Source organism: Branchiostoma belcheri, unplaced genomic scaffold (assembly GCF_001625305.1).
Source record: "Branchiostoma belcheri isolate BF01 breed outbred unplaced genomic scaffold, Haploidv18h27 scaffold189, whole genome shotgun sequence".
Classification (NCBI taxonomy): Eukaryota; Metazoa; Chordata; class Leptocardii; order Amphioxiformes; family Branchiostomatidae; genus Branchiostoma; species Branchiostoma belcheri.
In genome coordinates, this window is record NW_017803368.1 from 35,806 (window position 1) to 59,408 (window position 23,603).

At 41.7% G+C, this 23,603-nt stretch overlaps 3 protein-coding genes across 4 annotated transcripts in view; 2 read left to right on the top strand and 1 right to left on the bottom strand.

The window, feature by feature from the left end:
• The window catches only part of LOC109467723 (leucine-rich repeat and IQ domain-containing protein 4-like), a 19,147-nt gene extending 9,319 nt beyond the window's left edge, over positions 1–9,828 (bottom strand). The window contains exons 1-4 of one of the 2 annotated variants that reach the window (XM_019765775.1): positions 9,803–9,828; positions 1,263–2,675; positions 799–917; positions 425–580 (exon numbers count right to left, since the gene is read on the bottom strand). In XM_019765775.1, the coding sequence (XP_019621334.1) occupies positions 425–580; positions 799–917; positions 1,263–2,658 (1,671 nt within the window). In that variant the 5' untranslated portion in view covers positions 2,659–2,675; positions 9,803–9,828. Of the gene's footprint in view, positions 1–424; positions 581–798; positions 918–1,262; positions 2,676–6,363; positions 6,776–9,802 lie in introns of those variants that run through there. The other variant, XM_019765774.1, reaches the window with a different exon arrangement.
• LOC109467716 lies at positions 4,945–5,688 on the top strand. The gene has a single exon (XM_019765763.1). It carries the CDS (start codon positions 4,945–4,947, stop codon positions 5,686–5,688), a length of 744 nt encoding a protein of 247 aa, XP_019621322.1.
• A 1,961-nt stretch (positions 9,829–11,789) lies between the features above and the next one.
• The window catches only part of LOC109467717 (olfactory receptor 52N2-like), a 53,729-nt gene continuing 41,915 nt past the window's right edge, over positions 11,790–23,603 (top strand). The window contains 2 exon segments of the mRNA XM_019765764.1: positions 11,790–12,309; positions 12,312–12,430. Of these exon segments, the coding sequence (XP_019621323.1) occupies positions 11,790–12,309; positions 12,312–12,430 (639 nt within the window).

Genomic DNA, 23,603 nt, shown 5'->3' on the forward strand with positions numbered 1-23,603 from the left:
TACGTTACGTTACGTTACGTACGTACGTACGTACGTACGTACGTACGTACTATATATATATATATATATATATATATATATATATATATATATATATATATATATATATATATATATATATATATATATATATATATATATATATATATATATACATTTTACACACACAGACACACACATATATATATATACATATATGTAGCAGCCACGGTGTTGCATTGGTTTGCAATTTTGCCTTCACGTCTAACGCCCTGAATTGTTCATATGAAAGTATCAAATTTGCCCATTGGCTACCAGTATCCAAGACCACGTACCGTAAATTGTGCGCATTTGAAAAACTTGATAGACATGTTAAAGATGTTTCCTGAAAATCCATTTTGGAAAAACTAAAACAAATAAAACTGACATATTAACATCTACCCACCCCGGGTGTCTGTGGCAGCAGCTCTGCTAGCTGGTGAAAGTCCAGTTCTCTCAGGTGCTGCTGCAGGGCAGGAAGTGTGGCCGCCTCACCTTTCTTCATTTTCCACTCCACCAGGGTCTGGTACACCTGGTCAGGAACGTCGTCTGGGGCGGAAGCCTAGTAAAACAAGGCGTCGAGGAAGACGTCTGAATGTTTGATTACTTTAAATTTCCACTTGAAATCATGTGTTTTATTTCCAATAACAACGTACCACTTATTACATTAGACTTGATAAGCAGAAGACAAACAATTAAGAGATGCTGCGTTACAAACAATTCCGAATATAAAAATCATCACGCTGAGTTCTTGGTCTCTCTGCATATGTGCAATCTCACCTTGATGGCCGCTATCTCCGAGTTGTTGAACCCCAGGCTCCGGGCGAGTGGTTTCCACTGGGTCTGTTTCACCTTCACGGACAGTTGGTTGAACGTATGGCGGATCACTTCATCAATACCTAGAAAGACAGAAAAAGTCTAGATACTGAATATCATAATGTTGTACCAATATAAACGAAAATATCTCCCATTGACTCTAGTGGGAAAACGCATCGATACATTTACCGGAAACATATTGAGAATATGGATTATATGTGTGAGTGTGAAATAATAAAAAAATCATTAAGAAATACTTATCATCATCGAAAGGCAGTTTTGATTATTTGATTATTTCCTACTTGTGTGGTAACATTAGTTAAAGCTTATAACATGTCATTTCCATGGCTCATGTTCGTACTTGCACTCATCAAGTACTTACCTTTCTCAGATACTATTCACCAAGTTTATAACGATTAAAATCTTACCTTTCTCAGTCTCCTGTGTCAGGAAGGCGATGATGGTGCCAGTCCCTTGTACACACACATGCCATGGAGGGTATGTCAGGGGGTTTCCAGAAACAACCAAGTCCGTCAGCTTCTCTGCTCTGTGAAGGGCGGTTGGAAGCCTGGTGATGTTGTTGTTCCTTATGTCCAATTTTTCCATGGCCGGCAGTTCACACAGGACTTCTGGGAATGTGTCGAACTTGTTGTCCCAGAGCTGGACCACACGTAGGTTGTGCAGGTGACTCATGGTGCTCGGCAGGGTTCTGAGGAGGTTATATTCCAAATGCAAGAGACATAGATGCTGTAAAGTTCCCACTTCATCTGGGACAGTGTCGAACTTGCATCCTCCAGCATACAGTTTCTCCAGTGTCTTCAGCTGCAGCACCTGTCTGGGGAACTCTTCAAACTGGCATTCTATAACACCCAGAGTCTTCAGCCTGGTGAGTCGCCTGATTTCATCGGGGAGACGTCGGATGGGGTTTGGACCGACACTTAACACCTCAAGGTTGGACAGAGAACAAATCACTGGTGGAACCTCTGTCAGCTGATTACCTTTAATGTATAGTTTTGTCAATTTCTGCAGCTTTTCCACGCCAGGAGGTAAGGTGGAAAGTTTGTTGTTACTGACATCCAACAGCTCAAGGTTGGGCAGAGAGAAAACCACTGGTGGAACCTCTGCCAGCTGATTACCATCAATGCCTAATTCTCTCAATTTCTGCAGCTTTTCCACACCAGGAGGTAATGTGGAAAGTTTGGTGTTACAGACATTCAACACCTCAAGGTTGGACAGAGAACAAACCACTGGTGGAACCTCTGTCAGCTGATTATCATTAATGTGCAGTTCTCTCAATTTCTGTAGCTTTTCCACACCAGGAGGTAAGGTGGAAAGTTTGTTGTTTTGGGCAGCTAACACCTCAAGGTTGGACAGAGAACAAACCCCTGGTGGAACCTCTGTCAGCTTATTACCACCAATGCCCAATTCTCTCAATTTCTGCAGCTTTTCCACACCAGGAGGTAAGGTGGAAAGTTTGTTGTTACTGGCACTCAATAGCTCAAGGTTGGACAGAGAACAAACCCCTGGTGGAACCTCTGTCAGTTCATTATCATTAATGTACAGGTGTGTCAATTTCTGCAAGGACCCGATTGCCTGTGGCAAACTTGTCAGCTTGTTGCCGGTAGCGCCTAAACGCTCAAGTTTCCGCAAACGGCCGATCGCTACCGGGATGCTGGTGAGTTTGTTGTTGGACACAACTAGAATCTCCAGGTCGGTGATATCAAACACCTCCTCCGGGATGGACGTCAAACCCTGGTTACTCAGGTCAAGAAAAAGGCGACCATCGACGGTCCGCTGAGGCTGGAGGTTCAGACCTGCCGCCATGTTGGATCCACCGTTCCCTGTGATATTACAGTTGGTAGTAAGGCTAGGAGACTCATAATTACGACTGCGACAAACGTGAAGAGACGGAACGACGTAAGGACGCAATCAAAGCATGCCAGGCCATGCTTTATATATCCGTGACTTGTTTAATTTTTCTCTGTTAAGACAGTTGCGCAGTCTTCACTGTGAACCACCCACCTTATTAGATAAAACGCAAATCACCCGGCGTTTAATATGGGTTTATCTACTTCAAGCCTATCTGAACAATCGACTAACTTTGAAGCGACAAAAAACGTGTGACCCTTTAGACTGAACATTGAACATGGGAGAGGGGGCTGTCGGCAGGCGCAGCTAATTGGGTGTTTGCTGATGTAGTATACAAATATAAGTAAACACTTAACCCCTAGTATTATTCATGCCCGTAGCCAGGGGGGTTCGGGGGTTCGCAAGAACCCCCCCCCCCACAAGGCTCAAAGGTCCACTTTTTGGTTCCACCTTTTCTATGTAAAGGTCCACTTTTGGTCCCACATTTTATGTAAAGGTCCACTTTTTGGTCCACATTTTATGTAAAGGTCCAGGATTTTTCTTGAAAAAAGATGGACTGGAATCGTAGAAAACTGCTCCCTTTGTCCCTTAAAAATTTATCTCTGATTTTTTCTTGGAAATCCTCTCAAAAATGCACGAAATGCCATTTTAGAAGGTTTATTTTTCAAAATTTTCATGTTTTAGACGTGAGATGGGAAATAAATAGCTGCAAAAAAAGCTCTAATTTCAACAAGTCACTCTACTAAGTTTGTAATCAGAGTGTCTCAGAACTCCTGCGTTTTGTATTAACAAAGTAAAGACAATCGGTGTTCACAATACAAACCTATTTTATCATGAATTACCGAGCTTTTGCATGACATTGTTCGGTGGGAATGTGAAGAGTTTGCTACAGAATATGCCTTCTTTTATTTCAACCAGTCACCAGGATTATCTGTAAGTAGAGTGACTCAAAGCTACAACATAACAATGTACTCATTACTTACGACTTTAACACTTGGGGTGACGTGGTCAGTGATCCAGCTTTATTCTCGGGTTGTTCTCCTCTATTAATCAAGTTCACCTTTACATTGTCCCATCCTGATTTTGAGGGTTGTTTCCACAAGATTCCCTTAACCAGCTACACGTACTCTCTAAAGCAGATATCTCTGTCCAGCGCATGCGCATTTCCATAACAGTTGGCTTTCACCCACAAGTCACGTGAGGTACGAAACCCTTTCAACCCTTCAACCTTCAACTGTTCAATATCTGTCGAAAGAAAATATCAAGATTTACCACAGAAGTTGGAACATACTTAGATACTACAGTGATGACTAGATTTTCTTCCCTGAACCCATTATATAGTATTACATCTTCCTAACAGTGTTCCAGCCCATCCTTCAGCACCTTAAGGGACTAGAGCAACAACACGGGTACTGCCTAAACGGCCAGCACTACATCACACTGCCTTTCGCGGACGACTTTTGCCTTATAACAACCAACAAAAGACAACACCAGAAACTCATCACTCAAATATCCTCCAACACCAAGTCAATGAACCTATCGTTGAAACCATGCAAGTGTAAGTCCATGTCTATCGTGAGCGGCAAATCAACGGACATTAGCTTCACGATCGCGGGAGACCCTGTTAAAACGACTAAAGATGCACCGGAGAAATTCCTGGGAGGCTACATAACATTCTCAAGCAAAACAAAAGAGACTTATGACATTTTGGTGAAAACAGTAGAAACAACTATCGAAAACATAAACAAATCAGACATAAGAAACGAATACAAACTCAGGGTATACATGGAGTATGCTTTCCCATCTTGGAGGTACATGTTGATGGTGCATGATCTGACAGATACACAGTTACAAAAGCTTGATGCTATCCACACAAAGGCGATCAAAACTTGGCTGAAAATGCAACCCAGTGCTACAAACGCTATCCTGTACAACACCAGGGGTCTCAACTACGGAACCATATCAGACCTGTACCTTGAAGCCCACACTCTAGCCTACAGTAGGTCCACTTTCATAGCTGACGACACGCTGTACACGCCAAATTAGACCGTGAATCGCAGTGGACAAGGAAAATGCAGAAACGGGGTATTAAAACCTGCCACACCATCCACCAACAAGCCACCTGCGCGGCAAAAGACTTAGAATGGCCTTCAGTACGCAAACACATCAAACAACAGGTGACTGACATGCGCCATGATGCGTGGAGTCAGCATCAAAAGAACCTAACTGCAACAAGGACACATGCTACAACTGCTTGAGGAGGAGAAGTTTGATCTGACGTGGCGGTCAACCATCTACAACTTGCCAAAAGGTATTTTAAGTTTCGCGGTGCGCGCCTCCATAGACGCCCTGCCTACCTTCTGTAACCTGGCGACGTGGGGGAAACGTAGCAGTGACAGATGCAAACTGTGCGGGAAGCGGGAAACACTTCACCACGTTCTGAACCACTGCAGTGTCTCTCTTCAACAAGGACGCTACACATTCCGACACAACGCCATACTGAAGCACATAACGGACAGCATACAGGACGCCATTGACCTCTCACAGATCACCGCCACTCTATATGCCGACATCCAAGGACACACGACCAACGGGGGGACTCTGCCGGTACACATACTGCCTACAACACAGAAACCTGACTTAGTCACTTACCTTCGAGAACAAAACACAATCCATATTCAGGAACTGACCGTGCCGTTTGAACAGAATATCAAAACCAGTCACGACCGTAAGGTCAACAAGTATGCAGCCCTAGCGGCAGACCTTAGAACAGGCATCACCACAACTCTTACCTGCTTCGAGATCGGATCCAGGGGTCTCATCACACCCGACAACAAGAGCAGACTTAGGACACTGTTTCATGTAGTTAAGTCAAAACCACCAAAGAACTTCTTTAAAGACATTAGCCGCATTGCCATTTTATCGTCCTATGCTATATGGAATGCACGTCACGAGCCGAATTGGGACTCAGATACCTTACTGTAACTACATTGTACTGATAATTAATACCGGCCTACTCCCTGAAATTATAACGTGGTTAAGTCGCATTAGATAGAAGTGGTAATCTTTTTAAGCCAAAGTCTAAAAATTCTTGTGATAATTTTAATGAAAACAGTGCAATATTTAAGGAAACAGTGCAATATTGTATGTCCTGATGTATTGTATAGTGTCATACATGTATGTGTAATGTCTCCCTGCATGTTCGGTCAGTTATGGCCGATGTGACCTGGGATCAATGTTTCTTTCTTTTGTTTGTGAATAAAGAATGATTTTACTACTAGTGAGTAGAAATTCACCTGCCATGCCTACGTGTTACTGTGTAGTTGCTAACTCCGGGAGGGTGGGCACTGTTAGCAATGTTAACTTAACGTGTTTGTGGAAGACACTTTTGTAGTAGCCTGTTAATCGTCGCAATAGGAGAGAAGCAGTATCAACACCGGTCGATAATAGTAGTTACTTCACAAAAAACGATTCGTTCTGGGGGGGGGAGGTCGGCTACTTGTGAAGGCCATTAGAAGTAGAACTTACGACAGGAAGTATTGCTTCAACAATTCAGACAGAGGTACTTTTAACAATACAATGTTACCTACACGTACTCATACACGTACACGAACACGTACAGAGTCGTAAAGCTATATCTCAGAAAGTAACATGACATACCTGCACACCCTTGTTGTGTTCGACCTCACTTGTTAGTTACCTGTTTGAGAACGCCAACTGCCAGTAGGTGGGTTGTTTGTACAAATTCCTGCATGCAGACTTGGTAACGGTGCATGATGGCAAGGTCGTTAACCTCAGTACGTACAAAGGATGTTTGTAATATGTCTGTAGTTGTAACTTTGTGAATAGTGGGCTACCTGTCCTACATTTAGTAAGAACAGAAAGGCAAAATTACCGCATTCGTAAATATAAAGGAAAGAGGGGCACAGGTGAGACGATTTCAGCTTAAAGAAAGTAGAAAAGTTAGACGGTGTGTTGTTTTGGTGGGACTGTCATGGCGGACAGGTAACTATCTCACTGTTCGTGCCACCTTGTTGACTCTGTGCAGTTCTATCTAATTAGCTATGAATAAACTGTCAAAGACCCACCAAAATCAACAACGGTTGTTTGAAAGAGGTGGATATATGAAACTCTAAATGTTCGAATGAAAGCTCATCTGTGTTGGTAGAATACATAGTTAAAGAGTTTGACTTGTTCCAACACAATAAGGAGAACTCACCATAAATTTTCGGCTGATCCCGTCAACCTTCGTCAGATTTGTGATGCAATCGCTGACTTTCCGGAAGTCGGAAACGTGATGACGTCAGGAGTGCATCAAAAGTGGCGGGAAGACGGTATCTCCCACCATCACGGTTCAGAGAGGGTTGGTGGGCCCTGATGTAAACTGCCTCATTCACGCCTCTCACAAAGTAATCCTGCTCCGTATCTAGAATGCGCACCTTGTCCAATGTAACTGTATGTCCGGGGGACTCGATGTGTATGTGTTGCGACACTTCCGATGTGTTTGAACTAGGGCGCCTGTGTTCCAGAAATCTAGTCTTGAGAGACCGTTCTGTTTCCCCTATGTATGTCTCTGGGCAAGGTCCTCTGATATTTTGACCTGCGCACCGAATGTGGTAAATCACGCCACACTTTTGTTCTTTGGGGGTTCTGTCTTTGGGGGCCACTAATAGCTGTCTTAACGTACGGGTCGGTTTGAAACACGTTTTTAAGCCATGTGTCCCGAAGATTCTCCGTAAAGCTTCAGAGGTGTTCTTAACATAGGGTAGGACGACTAAACCTCTGTTCTGCCTCGTAGAAGAGTTTGACTGACGGTTTCTATCAGTTGTAGAACGTTTGGGAGCAGTTGCCTTGGAAACTGCCCACTTGGGGTAGCCACAGTTTAGCAGGGCCTGAGTGATGTGCTCTTTCTCAGCCTCCCTATCTTGGGGGTTGGTAATAAACTCTAAATGGTTTCATTGCATGTTCCGAGGCTCATAGCCCCTCTTGAGTAGCCTCTACCAGGCTTCGGGAGGTGGCTGGGATGTGGAAAGAGGTATACTGTACTCTTTAAGTAATCTTCAAGCAGATCTTTTGGTGGGGTAAGACGGTATCAAATTGGCCAGCCTGAATCCATTTCTTTCCTTTCCTAAGTACAGTTATTGCATCACAGAAGGTATTACCCACCTTTAAAATAAACTCTTAATTAAAATTTGAGGATTCTATATAAATAAATATATATCAATATAGCCTCATGATGAAATCACATGACATAATATTTGTCGAGTTTCAGTGATGAAACATTGTTAGATTTTTTTTCAACAAAGTTTTATTACCTGTTTGAGAACGCCAACTGCCAGTAGGTGGGTTGTTTGTACAAATTCCTGCATGCAGACTTGGTAACGGTGCATGATGGCAAGGTCGTTAACCTCAGTACGTACAAAGGATGTTTGTAATATGTCTGTAGTTGTAACTTTGTGAATAGTGGGCTACCTGTCCTACATTTAGTAAGAACAGAAAGGCAAAATTACCGCATTCGTAAATATAAAGGAAAGAGGGGCACAGGTGAGACGATTTCAGCTTAAAGAAAGTAGAAAAGTTAGACGGTGTGTTGTTTTGGTGGGACTGTCATGGCGGACAGGTAACTATCTCACTGCTCGTGCCACCTTGTTGACTCTGTGCAGTTGAGCGCGGAAACGTTATATAATTAGCTAGGAATAAACTGTCAAAGACCCACCAAAATCAACAACGTTTGTTTGAAAGAGGAAGATATATGAAACTAAATGGTTTCATTACATGTTCCGAGGCTCATAGCCCCTCTTGAGTAGCCTCTACCAGGCTTCGGGAGGTGGCTGGGAAGTGGAAAGAGGCAAACTGTACTCTTTAAGTAATCTCCAAGCAGATCTTTTGGTGGGGTAAGACGGTATCAAATTGGCCAGTCTGTATCCATTTCTTTCCTTTCCTAAGTACAGTTATTGCATCACAGAAGGGATTACCCACCTTTAAAATAAACTCTTAATTAAAATTTGGGGATTCTATATATTATTATATTAAACTATCCTTGGCGTGCACAGATTGAACTTCTATCTTTCATCTCATCTGATCTTGCAACGCTTTGACTTGCTTGGATGTTTATTACCTTCGCCAAGAAGGTTATGTTTTCAGGGGCGTTCGTGTATGTGTGTGTGTGTGTGTGTGTGTGTGTGTGTGTGTGTCTGTCTGTCTGTCTGTCAACACGATAACTTGAGAAGGCCTTGATGGATCGTCTTGATACTTGGTAGATGGGTAGGTCTTGATGAGACCTCAAAATGATTAGATTTTGGACCCCCTAGCGGCTTGTTATGGTACTGCAGCTGAACTTCCGGTTTTGATATCTCAAGATCCAGACATGCTAGGGTGAGGAAATTTGGATGGTAGGTAGCTCTTGTGCTGGGGAAGAAGTGACGTGAGTTTAGGCCCCCTAGCGGCTTGCTCTAGAACTGCAGGGGGGGTTTAAAGGACAAATGTTTAAAAGAGGATAACTCAAGAACCGATTGATGGATCATCGTGATTTTTGGTATGTAGGTAGCTTAAGTGATGCTTGACATAATGATATTACAATTATGCAAATATTGATGTAATTTGCATAATTAATGAGGAAATTCTATAAATCAGCTGCATTCCATTCAAGCTTGTAACATATGTTATTAAGAACGAGAGAAACACAGGCAAATATTGATTATGCAAATGAAGACTTAATTTGCATAATTAATGAGAAAATGTTATAATTGCGTAGTGGTAACTGCCTGGAATTTCATACTTGGGGTGTTTGAAAGTTAAGTGAAGGTGAACATAATTAAACATAACTTATTCAAATAAGGACCACATTTGCATAATTTATGAGAAAATGGCATTCTTTGTTAAGATAAGACTGTCTTTTGGTGGAGAATATGATCAACAGACTGATATAATTCATGCAATTGAGGATCCTATTTGCATAATCAGGGTGATTAGTATATTTCTTATTCATAAAGGCTAACATCATTTGGCGAAGGTATGAGATCGTGGAACTCTAGTTTATCTCTGTTTTCACCATAAGTCTGCAAATTCGCCTGTATCAGAGAATCTAAATAACACTTACTGTTAAGTGAAGCCTTGAAAGCTGCAAATACTGACAGAACTGGATCAAGTTGTCTCGGACACTGTTCCTGGCAAAATTTCCTGTCAGAAAAAACAATCTTTCTCCAGTCGGCACTGGGGGAATTTGAGGTGTGGTTCTCCCAACTGGTAGACTAATAAGTAGATGAAAAACTATCCTTGGCGTGCACACATTGAACTTCTATCTTTCATCTCATCTGATCTTGCCAAAGTTGAGTTGCTTGGATGTTTATTTATCTTTGTTTTCACCATAAGCCTGCACCAACTTATTTCCTTGGTTCTCTAACATCTCTTATAAAACATCCAGCAACTTGAATCAAAGTGTAGTACCTGTCCCTGGTTCTGATCTCCTGCTTATACTAAATGCAGTTCGTTGTTTATTTTACAATGTCAAGAACCAGGAAACTGTATTGATGTGGCCTATTCAAAACTTGTAAAATTTGTGCAACGTGTCATTCCCTGGTCCAACCTCTATGTGGGGGTGGGGGTGGGATCCTGCAGCCAATAGGATCATGTTCCGTAATCATACATGTACAAGGATCTTTCATAGTTACATGGAATGTTACAGAAGGTTCATTTTTAAGTCTAGCTTATGCCATGTTGCCTCTGAAATGGAAGGAATATGGGCTGCTTGGTAAGGTAGCTGTTTTAGGGATAGACAGCAGGTAGAAGGTTAAATATGCAGTAATATAGGCTGGTTATGTATACTGGTTTACTGAAATGGGAAGCGGGAACGTCCGAATCTAACACAGAGTGACGTGGCAGTGCGTGCGCGGGCGATGTCCTTGGTGCTGAAATGGCGGTCCGCTATACCCGCCACGGGAAATTGAGGCCGTTTCGGTAACAATTGCGTTCTTTCGCCAACTCAGGGAAGAGAGTGCATCCGAGCGAGGATCAGACATTAAACGAAAAATATGATTTTGCATTCATATTTGTACCATTATAGTGTCACATTAGTAAGGAGTAAGCGTGCTAAACTTTCAAATTGATGTATATGAACGCTTGCTTATTTATGTACCTACAATGTTCTACCTATGATTTTAAAATGCTACTATTATATATATTATAAAGTTTTCATGTATTATTTTAATGAAAGCTGTTACATTGTACACGTAATTAGCGATCTCAGTGGTTTGTGATTTTAGTGTTAAGATAGCTGTAATTGTAAGGGACAGCGCAATTCAGTTCCCCTCATAAAGGGTTCTGCAATACTGTAACTTTTAGGAGTTGTAACAGAATGATGATGAGGATCGGCGCGTTTGTTTAGGCTACAATAAGGAATGACTATAGCAGATAAACGCCGGCGTAGCAATGAAAATTAAAAACGCCCCCGCGGAACGGCACATCATGAACAATTGTTACAGTCAACAATAGAAGCTAATTTTCAAGAGCCAAAATGCTCCCATCAAGGCTGACAATTCTTAAATGTAAGTAGCCAAGCAGTGCTCACGAAAACAAGTACTTATAACGATGGAAACAACAACTGATAGATTGTATGTCCTGAAGTACAATTGTTTCCCTTTACAAAGTGTTACCCTCTACTCCGCAACTATCGTTTCAAACCATCGTAGTGTTCACTCAAACCCACGTCTCCACCACTGTACGGTACAAACGATCTGATTACGTATTGTTAGGACCATGAATTGAAGCTAATTTTCAGCAGAGAAAAGACTCAAAAACACTAACTGACGCATAAAACAGTGTGCATGCGAACCACACAATCTGCTTCGTACGTTTTTTTTGTATCTCCGCAATCTGATTATGTAGTATTGTTACGACCATGAATTGAAGCTAATTTTCAGAAGAAACGGCACCAAAAACAGATTTACGCAGAGACCATCGTGCATGCAAACCACACAATCAGTTGTTTCTTACGCTTTTATTCGGTGGCTGTCAGAAATATTTTTCTAGAGCTGGTGCAGTATCAACCAGGAAAGGTGTTCAGGGTCCTGGCATCTTCTAGACGAAAGATGGGCGATCAGCATGACGGCTCCCAGGCCGACGTTACGGTCACTCTCGGGCCATCCTCTCCTGGTCTCCAGGCAGCGTACCTCGGCATCAGTTTTATCCTGATAGTAGCCGCTAACTCTCTTCTCATCCTCCTTGTGTGTAGGAAGGAATATCTCCAACAGCCTCGCCACTACTTACGCTGCCATCTAGCCTTCAATGACATCCTCTTCACAACGGCACAGATCCCGAGATACATCCATCTAATTCTGCAAAGCAACGGCCGATTTTATGGTATAATCTGCTCGGACACACGAATAGTTAGCGCTGCAGCATTACTGTCCACATACGGCACCTATCTCCTGATGGCTATAGACATGTACTATTACATATGTTATCCCCTGCAGTATGAAAGCAAAGTCACAACAAAGCGTTTGGCCACAGCACTGGGTCTTGTTGACGCGTTCTCTATCATCTGCGGCGCAGTGCCGATTGCCCTTGTTAGAAAAGCAGAAGGTAACGTCTCATGTCTGATGAAAATAAGACATATCAAACTGCCTTTGTTCTTAGGAGCATCGGCATACTTGCACAGATTTTATCCCTGCCGGTTATCATAGGTTTGTACTACGTCGTTTTGAAGGAAGCGAAGCGGCAACAACAAAGGGTGTGTCTTGTAGAATTTTACCGGTCGCTGTTCATCCCTTTGTTGTTGCCGCTTCGACTCAACAACTCAGTACATACGTACAGTGCCGATTCATAAATTTCGCAAAAAGCCAACATGTGTCGGCTTGTCGTGTACGTCGCTATGTACTGCCGCAAATTCACGTACCTCAACTTTGTATTCATGTGTTTTAGTATCATTTTTATTTTTGGCTGGATTTTTTTATTCGCCCGCGCGCACTAATTTGGGGGTTTTCAGAAGATGTCATCCATAAAATTAAGGCGGTGTGGCCTAACATCCATTTGCACCAACTGACAACGAGTGCGGATAGTCATGTATTATGCCGTCTGCTTCACAATGAAGACAAGTCTTTGCGCCGCGTGAAAATGATAGAGAAACGCACTGTTGTCCCAGTTAAAATGCATTTCATGGTGTCTTCTACTGTCGTGGGACAAAACTGAGTTGATGATATGAGTTTTCTCTATGTTGATATCAATCTTTAGAAGGGAAGCGCTCTGAATTCTGATATTTCAGACCTCCATGTAATATTTATATCTTGTGCAATCCTCTTTTGCAATGCCCTTAGTTATTGTGCAAAGGGGGAAAAATAGCAGCTATTAGCTGTCAAGGAGGTCATGTAACGAAAAACACCTGCGAAAAACAGATGAAGTCATTAATGACTTTCTCCACAACAACCTGACCTAAGGGCCATGCGGAAACACAGACGCACACATGGACAGAGAGGGAGAGAGAGAGAGAAAGAGAGAGAGAGAGAGGAGAGAGACCAAAACTATACCTCCAAATTTCATGGAGGTAAAACTATTTTTTCACGACATACGGCGCAGATTAGTTTAATTACCTAACAGTGTCTATGCTCTTCGTGGTGTCAAGCAAATGAAACATTTGACGTTGTGAACGTAGAGTACCACATCAGAAATTCGACATTTCCCCCAACAGCAGCCATTCTATTTCGAGCTTGCAGATCACAAAACACTACTCCCCAAAGCAGTATATAGTAGAGGGGATTCATTCCACAAGCTAACCGACATCTTGCACACGCAGTCGTCCCTCAGTAAGACATCTGGAGCCGCATAGTTCCCGTTTACATCTTTTATTCAGCCTGTCACACGACCGTTTTCGCATGTGTGGCTTCTTCAAGTGTACAGAGGCTACTGAGTGTGAAAGGCTGAATAAAAGTTCTAAACGGGAACTATGCGGCTCCAGATGTCTTACTGAGGGACGCCTGCGTGTGCGAGATGTCGGTTAGCTTGTGGAATGAATCCACTTTACTATATACTACTCTCAATGACTTCCTTCAGTCATTGTCACAATACGTGGTTCGACGAGGAACGTCCACTGGGCCTCCTCGCTTCTAGGAAGAGCTACTGAACGGATGGATGGTCGTCAGTCGTCAATCCATCACGGACCGGCCTAATGGAGGAATCCCCGTGGTGACAGTAGGTCTCTGAATGACTCTAAGTCAGATCTGTACAAGCTTATCTACTAATGAGCACACTGGTGTTTCTGATTTTTCTCCGTCTGTCAAGATTATGGGTTTATACGACGTTTTGTTGAGCACATAATGAGTGAACATTTCAAGATTTCGATCAAGGGCTGCCAAAGGATCAACTTTTGTGTTCGAGTTTGTGTTCATCTATCTATCTGTATGTATGTATGTATGTATGTATGTATGTATGTGTGTGTGTGTGTGTGTGTGTGTGTGTGTGTGTGTGTGTGTGTGTGTATGTATGTATGTATGTGTGTGTGTGTGTGATGTATGTGTGTGTGTGTGTGTGTGTGTGTGTGTGTGTGTGTGTGTGTGTGTATGTATGCATGTGTGTGTATGTATGTATGTATGTGTGTATGTATGTATGTATGTGTGTGTGTGTGTGTGTGTATGTGTGTGTGTGTGTGTGTGTGTATGTATGTATGTATGTATGTATGTATGTGTGTGTGTGTGTGTGTCTGTGTGTGTGTGTGTGTGTGTGTGTATGTATGTATGTATGTATGTGTGTGTGTATGTATGTATGTGTGTGTGTGTGTGTGTGTATGTATGTATGTATGTATGTACATGTATGCATATGGCTGTCATGTTCTCTCTGTGTATGTGCACACGTTTCTGTGTGTGTCTGTCTGTGTGTGTGTGTGTGTGTGTTTTCGTGTGTGTGTTTGTGTGCGTTGTATGTGCGTGCGTGCACGTGCATGTGTGTGCACGCGCGCGCGCGTGTGTGTATGTGTGCTTTCACGTTAACAAACCCTAAACCGATATTCTGCTTTTATTTTTCCGAAACTGGAGTGGCAGCCATTGTTAAGGCCCCCAGGCTACCCAACACGTTCTAGCCTTTATAATCACATGATGTATTACCTCAAACCCCGCTAGTCCCATCCTTCATGACTACCGTGAAGCTTAAAGGAGACTATTTTTGCCCATATCCACCTGGGGACTTTCAATTCTGCATTATGTTTAAGCCAGGTGATCCATTATAAGATTAAAGCTTCTTTACGACTCACGCTTTAAAAAGGAAGGCAAAGTCACACCACTTGGCGAGATTATTGGACTAATCTTTGGACGTCCCCGATCATCATTATTTTTTTTATTCCAACATGTAATCACCAGACGTGGTGACAGCACACTCAAGTTTCTTCAACTTATATTAATGCCGCCACCAACACAGGGGACAAATACATAACAGGACAATACTCATTTACACCTGAGCTACATCATGTAAGTGAGGAAAGTCGTGTAAAGTGCCTTTCCCAAGGGCACAAGATCGGTGGAATGTCAGGACTCGAACCCGGGAAGCAAAAATGTACAATAAAGGTCTTTCATTCAATTTAAGTGAAGTTTCGGAATAAAGGACCTATGATGAAAATAATTATCTACCGGGTTGTGCAGGCCACTATCTTCTGTACCCATTCAAAAGAGATGACGTCAGAAGTAACAGTAAAAAAGCTAATAAGAAATTTTAGAAGATCTCTCCGCAATCTAAAACATGGAATTCGAGATTCCAGTGTTGTAACTAACTAAAGCGACTATCACAACCGGCCGTACGTGCTTTTTGTCCGTACGTTTTTTTGGAGGCTACGTCTGCTACGTTTCTTTTTTCTGAAAACGTGGGGAAGGAGTGGCATCGACGCACGTCACTCGCACGGTTTCGCAAGGTCTAAGAGTGTGGTCTGCACGCCACGTTTAGCCGTGTGTAACAGTTGGGGGTTTATAGGCGCACACAGTTAGAGCGTCTGATTGTGGCCCGGGAGCCGTGAGTTCGAATCCGGCCCGGGACCAAGGGGTTTTTATCTGTTTCTACTGTCTCCTCCTGGTTTCTTACACGTGAGCGGTTGCGTGCATCGCACGTTGCGCAAGTGGTAAGTGAGTTGTACGTGCTTACAACGTAAAATCTCTGTGTGTGCGATTGCAACTTTACCGTAAGTAGGCCGTACTCACACGTGCTTCTTCCGCACGGCACGTACGGGGCACGCGCGTCGCTCGTACTCGCACGTACGGGTGGTGAATCCGTAAACCGCACGCAAAAAAAGTTTTACATGCACTCAAAGTTCTACGGCGTGTCTGCTTGCTCCCCAATCCGTAGGATTCCGCACGGAGGCGGTACTCACCACGCACGGATGCCCTACGTTTTCCTACACTTTTGCACGTAGACAGCACGCAGAAGCACGTGCGGCGGGTTGTGACCGAAGCTTAACGGTTTCATTTGCTGTGATTCGGGATAGTGTTCACGTCTCGAACCTACCACAGTATTGCCAATATCGTCTGCTTATACCAAAATATAAATTGTTCATGCTCCTACTTACTCCCCACTGAACGACCTCTGAAGCCAGCCAGCGGTGGTTTTGGAACTCCTTAGACAACTGGTTATATGGGCTCTCAGATATTAGCATACATATTGCTATCAGCACCTTTACACGAAGAGTGCTTTCTTGAAATTGACATTGAATTTATTTTCAATGTAGAATTTACAGGATGACTGACAGATACTCTCATAGGCGCTGTTCAGAAGAAGTCTCACTACTCGTCCCACCATTGAGAACTTTTCAACGTGCCACTATAGGACTCCTCCATCGTTCAAATTCCTGTGGCAAAGTTATTCTACAGCAACAGTTTCTCTTCCCTGTACTGCAAAATTATGGGGCTTCCTCCCAAATACAAGCTTTCCTTCCGAATACAATCCTCAAGCTTTCAAAATAAACATTCGCCGCCATCTTTTGGCATGATAGTAAACGTCTGTCGCATCACGTACATGTCCAGCGTATACAGTGCAATTTTACTAGTATACAGTGCAACTTTACGGAATACAGTGCAAGTTTAGTAGTATACAATGCACTGTATTCCGTAAAATTGCACTGTATACTAGTAAAGTTGCACTGTATTCCGTAAAATTGCACTGTATACTAGTAAACTTGCACTGTATTCCATGAAATTGCACTGTATACTAGTACACTTGCACTGTATTCCGTAAAATTGCACTGTATACTAGTAAACTTGCACTGTATTCCGTAAAATTGCACTGTATACTCTAGCACCACGATGGTCAAATTTGGGCCCAAATATTCCAACCTTTTCATCGAACAGAATCATGTTCGATATGACGTCATTCGAATCGAATCATGTTCGATATGACGTCAATCGAACCGAACGTCCGTTCGATCCGGGGTCACCCGCGGTCATGTACAGTAAACTCGCGGCTTCAAGCCCGTTTTTACACGGCTACCGCCTAACAGTAAAAATTCAACTTTTTCACAAATATAAACCAATTTCGGGACAGTATATCTATGACCTGTTTTATAGTGGATATGTAACATGTAACGAAGCTACTGCCGTCATGGTGTGTGACCTTGACGATCGTAATTGTTGTTTACGGGGATATAAGTTACCCCCTGCACTTACTCACACGACCTGACATGCGTGCAAACAGGGTATTTAAACCGCAAGAAAACAAATTCAATTTACCTCAAAAACATTTTAAATTGTAGGTAAGACAAAAATCTCGATCTGTGTCGGACGGATTTTTTAAAGATGGCGGCGTTCTGGAATTATCCGTCTTGGAAGTTGAAAAAGTGCATTTTTTTGTGACTTTTTCTACCTTAGCAACACTTTAACTTTGAAATAAAGAAAACTGTCCGACTCATATCTTAATTTTGTTATACTGTTCTCTAAAATGCAAAAATGTGGAATATTCGGAGAGATTTGGGGTCGGTTTAAATCAGTTGTTTGGTTATTGACGTCGATTGTTCTAGAATAAGCATTCGACGCGTTGAGAGTGATTTCACCCACATTTAAGCATTGTAATAAAAACAACAACATTTGAGCTATATGCAGTGCTGATTTTATCACATTTGGACAAGAGAGTCCCCGTGAAACTGTTTATTATTGATGAAAAGAATGTTTACCGCTGAGACCGGCTCCACGGAAGCCGCGCGTGGAACCCCGGTAACCTGATACCCTCCGTAGAATTGGAAACTTTACCCTAGAAATTGACCGCCGTGCACCCCTGATGTAGCTCATGATCAATGCCCAGAAGTGGCCCTGTGGGGCCGCTGGTAGTGATGTACGGTACGCCACAAGGGCGGGAATTACACTTGGGGGAGAAGTGATCAATAAAAGCTATTACCGTCCTTTAGTCGATACAAATGACTCCCATACATTCCTATCTGTCCCTGTGCTCAGGTTCCGTGCAGTATCACTCCAGGTACTCCCTTCTCATCCCTTCAGAGTGCTGAAACAAGGAGGCTATATTGAGAGGCCTCTTGGTCGTTTTCGATCGTAGGAACGTTAGAAACGTTTAAAAAGGCACCCAATGCAATTTCATGGCGGCAAAAAATATATATATTCTGGATAAAGAAATCTGCCTAAAATTGATTTTACATTTACTGTCATTTTCTAGCACATTTTCGTCATCATTTCATGCCTAAAGCGTTTGAAATAGCCCCAAAACGATCTACATGAGGAGTCTCTATTTTTGGAGGGTACCACACATAAATAATAGCTACAACAAGGGTACGATTATAAAAAAACGCAACCGTTTTCTGTCAACGAAATCACATTTTTGCCTTACAGATATCTAAATATGAATATGAATGAAGACCATTATTGTACATTTGTGTTCTACAGAACTAAGTACAGGTTGCATGGGTACAGAACATGAACATAAACATATATACATTACATACATATGAACATATAAGAGTGTAAATAAATGTCTAATTTCTATTCTTTTCGGCTTCATCTCGCTTAGTAGTGATTGTATGGATATATGCGGCTGTGAGATTACTTAGAGTGGGTTTATCAAAAGTTAAAAGTAATACAAATTTCTCTTTACTAGTCAAATGTCTGAAGTGGGGAAATATACTTAATACATGGCTAAAAAATATGAGTCTATCTCTACTATACAAAGGGAAATCTATGGTGAAAAGTATTTCATCTTCTATTTGACATAAACTACAGAATTGACAGGTTCTCTGCTCTCAGTATGCAATGAGATAGAATTGAACTTACTACATACATACATATACAGTAAGAGAATGGCTTAGAAAATCCAGTGCTGCCGCCCTGATATTGCATTGTTTGACCTTAATAAGGTTATGGGACGTGGTACTATGTTGCTTTTAAATGATAAAAGTAAATACATTTTGGCCTTCATGTAATTGTCAACAGCAATATTATGATTTAATGTAAAAGGACTTCCGAATGCTATATCTAGTGTTTCTTCTCTGCCAGCAATACGACATTGATGATATTGTTTAAAACATAATTTAGGCCATGTTGATTGGATCATAAGGATGACATCCTCGGGAAACCCTTAATCTGATGTGAGCGTGCGAATAAAAAAAACTATGATAAATAAAAACTGGAAAAAAAGTTGTCTTTGAACATTATGATATCTACGTGGTCACAAATGACTAAACACACAGAGTATGGTATGGCGAATAATAGAATTTTCATTTCTTTGGATTTTCTTCTTTTCCTTTCGAATTCATTTTGGCATTCTACGACATTAGTATGTTTTTGCAAATATATTTTTTGCAATTTACGACATATATTTGCTCATTTTGGCCGCTGCTTTGTACGATTTACAACAAGGTCAAAAACTTTTTGGAAATCGACGAAAATCCATGCGCGCGCTTATGTCATCCATATACTAGTAATCAAATCAACATGATCTAAAGGCCTCTTGTGCGTGAAACATTTGCTGAGCTGCTTTCTTAAGCTTCGGTCACAACCCGCCGTACGTGCTTCTGCGTGCTGTCTACGTGTAAAAAACGTATGGCATTCGTGCGTGGTGATTACCGCCTCCGTACGGAATCCTATGGATTTGGGAGCATGCAGACACGCCGTAGAATTTAAGTGCAAGTAAAACTTTTTTCTGCGTGCGGTCTACGGATTCACCACCCGTGCGTGAGAGTACGGGCGACGCGCGTGCCCCGTACGTACCGTACGTACGTACGTACGAAAGACGCACGTGTGAGTACGGCCTCCTTACGGTAAAGTTGCAATCGCACAGAGATCGTACGTTGTAAGCGCGTACAACTCACTTACCACTTGCGCAACGTACGATGCACAAAAAGCACGTAAGGCGGGTTGTGACCGAGGCTTTATGTTTCCCTGTTTAAGTATGGATGTGCCCTGTACTGTGGGTGGGAATTGATCATGAGTTACTGTTGCTGTAACTTTGTCAGCACGATTCTGGATTCTGGAGAGTTTGGGCACTTAAATCTCCACCAGACGAGCCCCAGGAGTATTGAATTGGTTTTGTTTGACCGAAAGTTGGATTGCTTTGAAAATACCAGGAGGCGTTTTCACGTAATGGCTTCTCGGTAACCTCTTTACCACCGATCCGCCCGGGAGGCCTGCCACAGTCAGGGGTTAAATAAAACCAATCAATGGCGGGCAGGCCAGGTCCCGGTAACGATCCGGCCGCCCGGAAGACAGATTTTACCCTTTTGTTTCTTTATTACTCCCGTGACGATTCGAAAGAAACTCCGACACCGGCGGTCAGATGAAGTGTCTTTTTTACGACCAGATCATTTCTAAGCACCTTATAAAGATGGATTGAGGCATGCTTTATGCTTTATTTCCATACCGGGGCCCGACCGGGCAGCGCTCGCGATCGGAAACAAAAAATACGATATAAAAGGGAAGAAAACACAAAAAAGTTTAAGAAAGTAGTAATGAGTACCACTTGAGTTATATTCTTGATATGAATTGTTAATTTGAAATCGATCATGCAAATTTGTCTTCAGCATAAAGACAAAGCATATTGGTGCCATTGGCATTGAAATTGACCTCGCAAAAGTTGAATCGTGCATCGTCAGCACACACTAAAGGCATTCTATGAAGATTCAGAGCGGCAAAACAAAACAAAAATTTGGATTGAAATCTGTCTGATGTTGACATTCTGTATCTGTATCGGTATAGCCGGTATAACCGCCCTTCGGCGTAACACACCAGCTTCTGTATCTGTATAGCCGGTATAACCACCCTTCGGCGTAACACACCAGCTTCTGTATCGGTATAGCCGGTATAACCGCCCTTCGGCGTAACACACCAGCTTCGCAGCCACGCGGCGCGGCGGCAGCTAGCTATATCACACCGAACAGCTTGTTACACTCAATCTTTGCACATTTGATTGCAGGAGTTGTTTAAAGCTTTCTAATGATGATGCCCCAACTGTGCTTGGTGGCAACGAGTTCCAGTCTACGATAGTTCTGGGAAAATACGAGTTTTTGAATACCTCAATTCTTGGTTGATAACTCTGATATTTGAAGGCATGACTGTTTCTTGTTCTTTTGTGGGCTGGTATCAGATACTTAGTGGTTGCTACGTCCACCAGTTTATTAGTCATTTTGTACATTCACTGCCATTTTTAGCACGTTTCCATCATCATGGTGACATTGATAGCACACGAGTTGTTTGTGAGTGCTGCGGAAATGTAACATTTATTCAAATGATGTGATTTGCCCATATTGAATTTTTCATAACTATATTATGGTGGTCAACTAGGATGTTTAGGCTTTCCTCCAGTCTTGTTTTTACCTACCTTGTGTGTTAAGAAATGAAATTGTACAGCAAGACACAATTTAGCCAACTGCTACAAGTTCTTGTTTGTTTTCACAAATAAACCATATGATTGATTGATTGATTGATTGATTGATTGATTGATTGATTGATTGATTGATCCAACTTTCGGCTACCCACCATCCAAATTTCGTCAGCCTAGCATGTCTAGATCATATCAAAACCGGAAGTTCAGCTGCAGTACCATAACAAGCCGCTAGGGGGTCCAAAATCTTGAGGTCTCATCAAGACCTACCCACCTGCCAAGTATCAAGACAATCCATTTAAGCCTTCTCAAGTTATCGTGTCCCGTAAAGGAAGCTTAAGGAAAGAAGGATGGACACACACATACACGAACGCCTGTAAAAACATAACCTTCTTGGCGAAGGTAATTACGTACGCGCACAACTCGTCCGTATCTAGTATCGTATAGGCAAAGACCAATGGATATTACCTTGGAAAGTGGTGTGAATTCATTCTTGAAATAGTTCGCATTCTATATAAGTTTCCAGACCATCGCCATTTGTGATACATGAGTTATTACCTTACCAGTTTATAATGATATGATATGATATATGATATGATATGAATCTTTATTGCATGTTCTTGCCCAGATGGGCTAAATGCACAAGGGGACATGCAGTATGCAAAAACATGAGTATTGCAAACTGGTACACTATATTCTAATGCTAATTGCTAGGAATTTATACATTATAACAAAACTATATACTACCTATCATCTACTGTTAGTTGCCCCTTCTTCTCTCTTTTTGAAACATTTGGAAACATAATTACATAGTTTGTCTTCTGTATATTCGTTCTTGCATGATATCAAGTGTTTAAACATGTCCTGCTTTGACATTTTCTTACATATCTTTTGTAATTGTAAAGTATCGAATAGTTCTTGGCGTTCATCTTTATATAATGTACAGTCAAGTAGAAAGTGTATCTCGTTTTCAACATATAAATGATTACAGAATTATTCGCACGTTCTATTTTTCAGAGGATAAGATATAATAATACAGCTATCAGACCAGAGAATTGTTCTCTTGCTTGAAATTCACAAGCCGCGCTGCAATTTCGGGGGGGGGGAGAACTCATGCTCTACATCAATATAAAATAGTGAAGGTAAGCAGCATTATTAAATGTCATGTCCTTTTTTTGAACGAATGAACGGTCACCAAAGGCAGAGAGGCAGACATTACCACAGGCATTCCACTACAGCAAAGAATTTGCCAATTTTGTGAAATTGAGGATGAATGTAATTTTGTTGTTGACTGTGCATTGTATAGAAATGACAGACATAATTGTATCCATGATAAGATTCCAACTTTTCAACATTTAGATAGAACAGTAAAGTTTTTATTCATTATGAAATTAGACAAACCTTGTATTATTAGTTCCATGTGTTCATACATCTACAACTGTCTTAAGAAGAAGTTGAAATAATTATTGTACATATTAGTCGAACCGGTAGGTTGTATTACACAATTAGTATGTATAGTGAGATATCTCCTTGCATTTTACAGTGAGATATCTCCGTGTTTTATACATGGCCTGTACTTAGCTTGTAAGAGAATAAATGTACAAAAAGATCATTCATTCGTTAATTCATTCATTCAGTCATTCAGTCATTCAGTCATTCGGTCATTCAGTCAGTCAGTCATTCAGTCATTTGTTCATTCAGTCAGTCAGTCAGTCATTTAGTCATTTAATCATTCAGTCATTTAGTCATTCAGTCAGTCAGTCATTCAGTCAGTCATTCAGTCAGTCAGTCATTCAGTCATTCAGTCATTCATTCAGTCATTCAGTCAGTCATTCAGTCATTCAGTCCTTTAGTCATTCAGCCATTCAGTCATTTAGTCATTTCATTAGTCATTCAGTCATTTAATCATTCAGTCATTTAGTCATTCAGTCATTCAGTCAATCAAAACAAAGCAACGAAATAAACGTTTATCTCATTGATTGTCCCTGGCCAGGATACACATCGACATTCGTTGAAAGGCTCAAATAGATCCATGTTAAGTCCTACCAACATAAGTTTTTTTTTTTTTCGCAATAGTAGTGTAGACATCACTTTGTTGATCCAAGGTTTCGATTAAAGCT

What these genes read in the sequence shown, in the direction of transcription:
- LOC109467716 (XM_019765763.1), top strand. Translation starts at nt 4,945, where the DNA reads ATGCTACAACTGCTTGAGGAGGAGAAGTTTGATCTGACGTGGCGGTCA.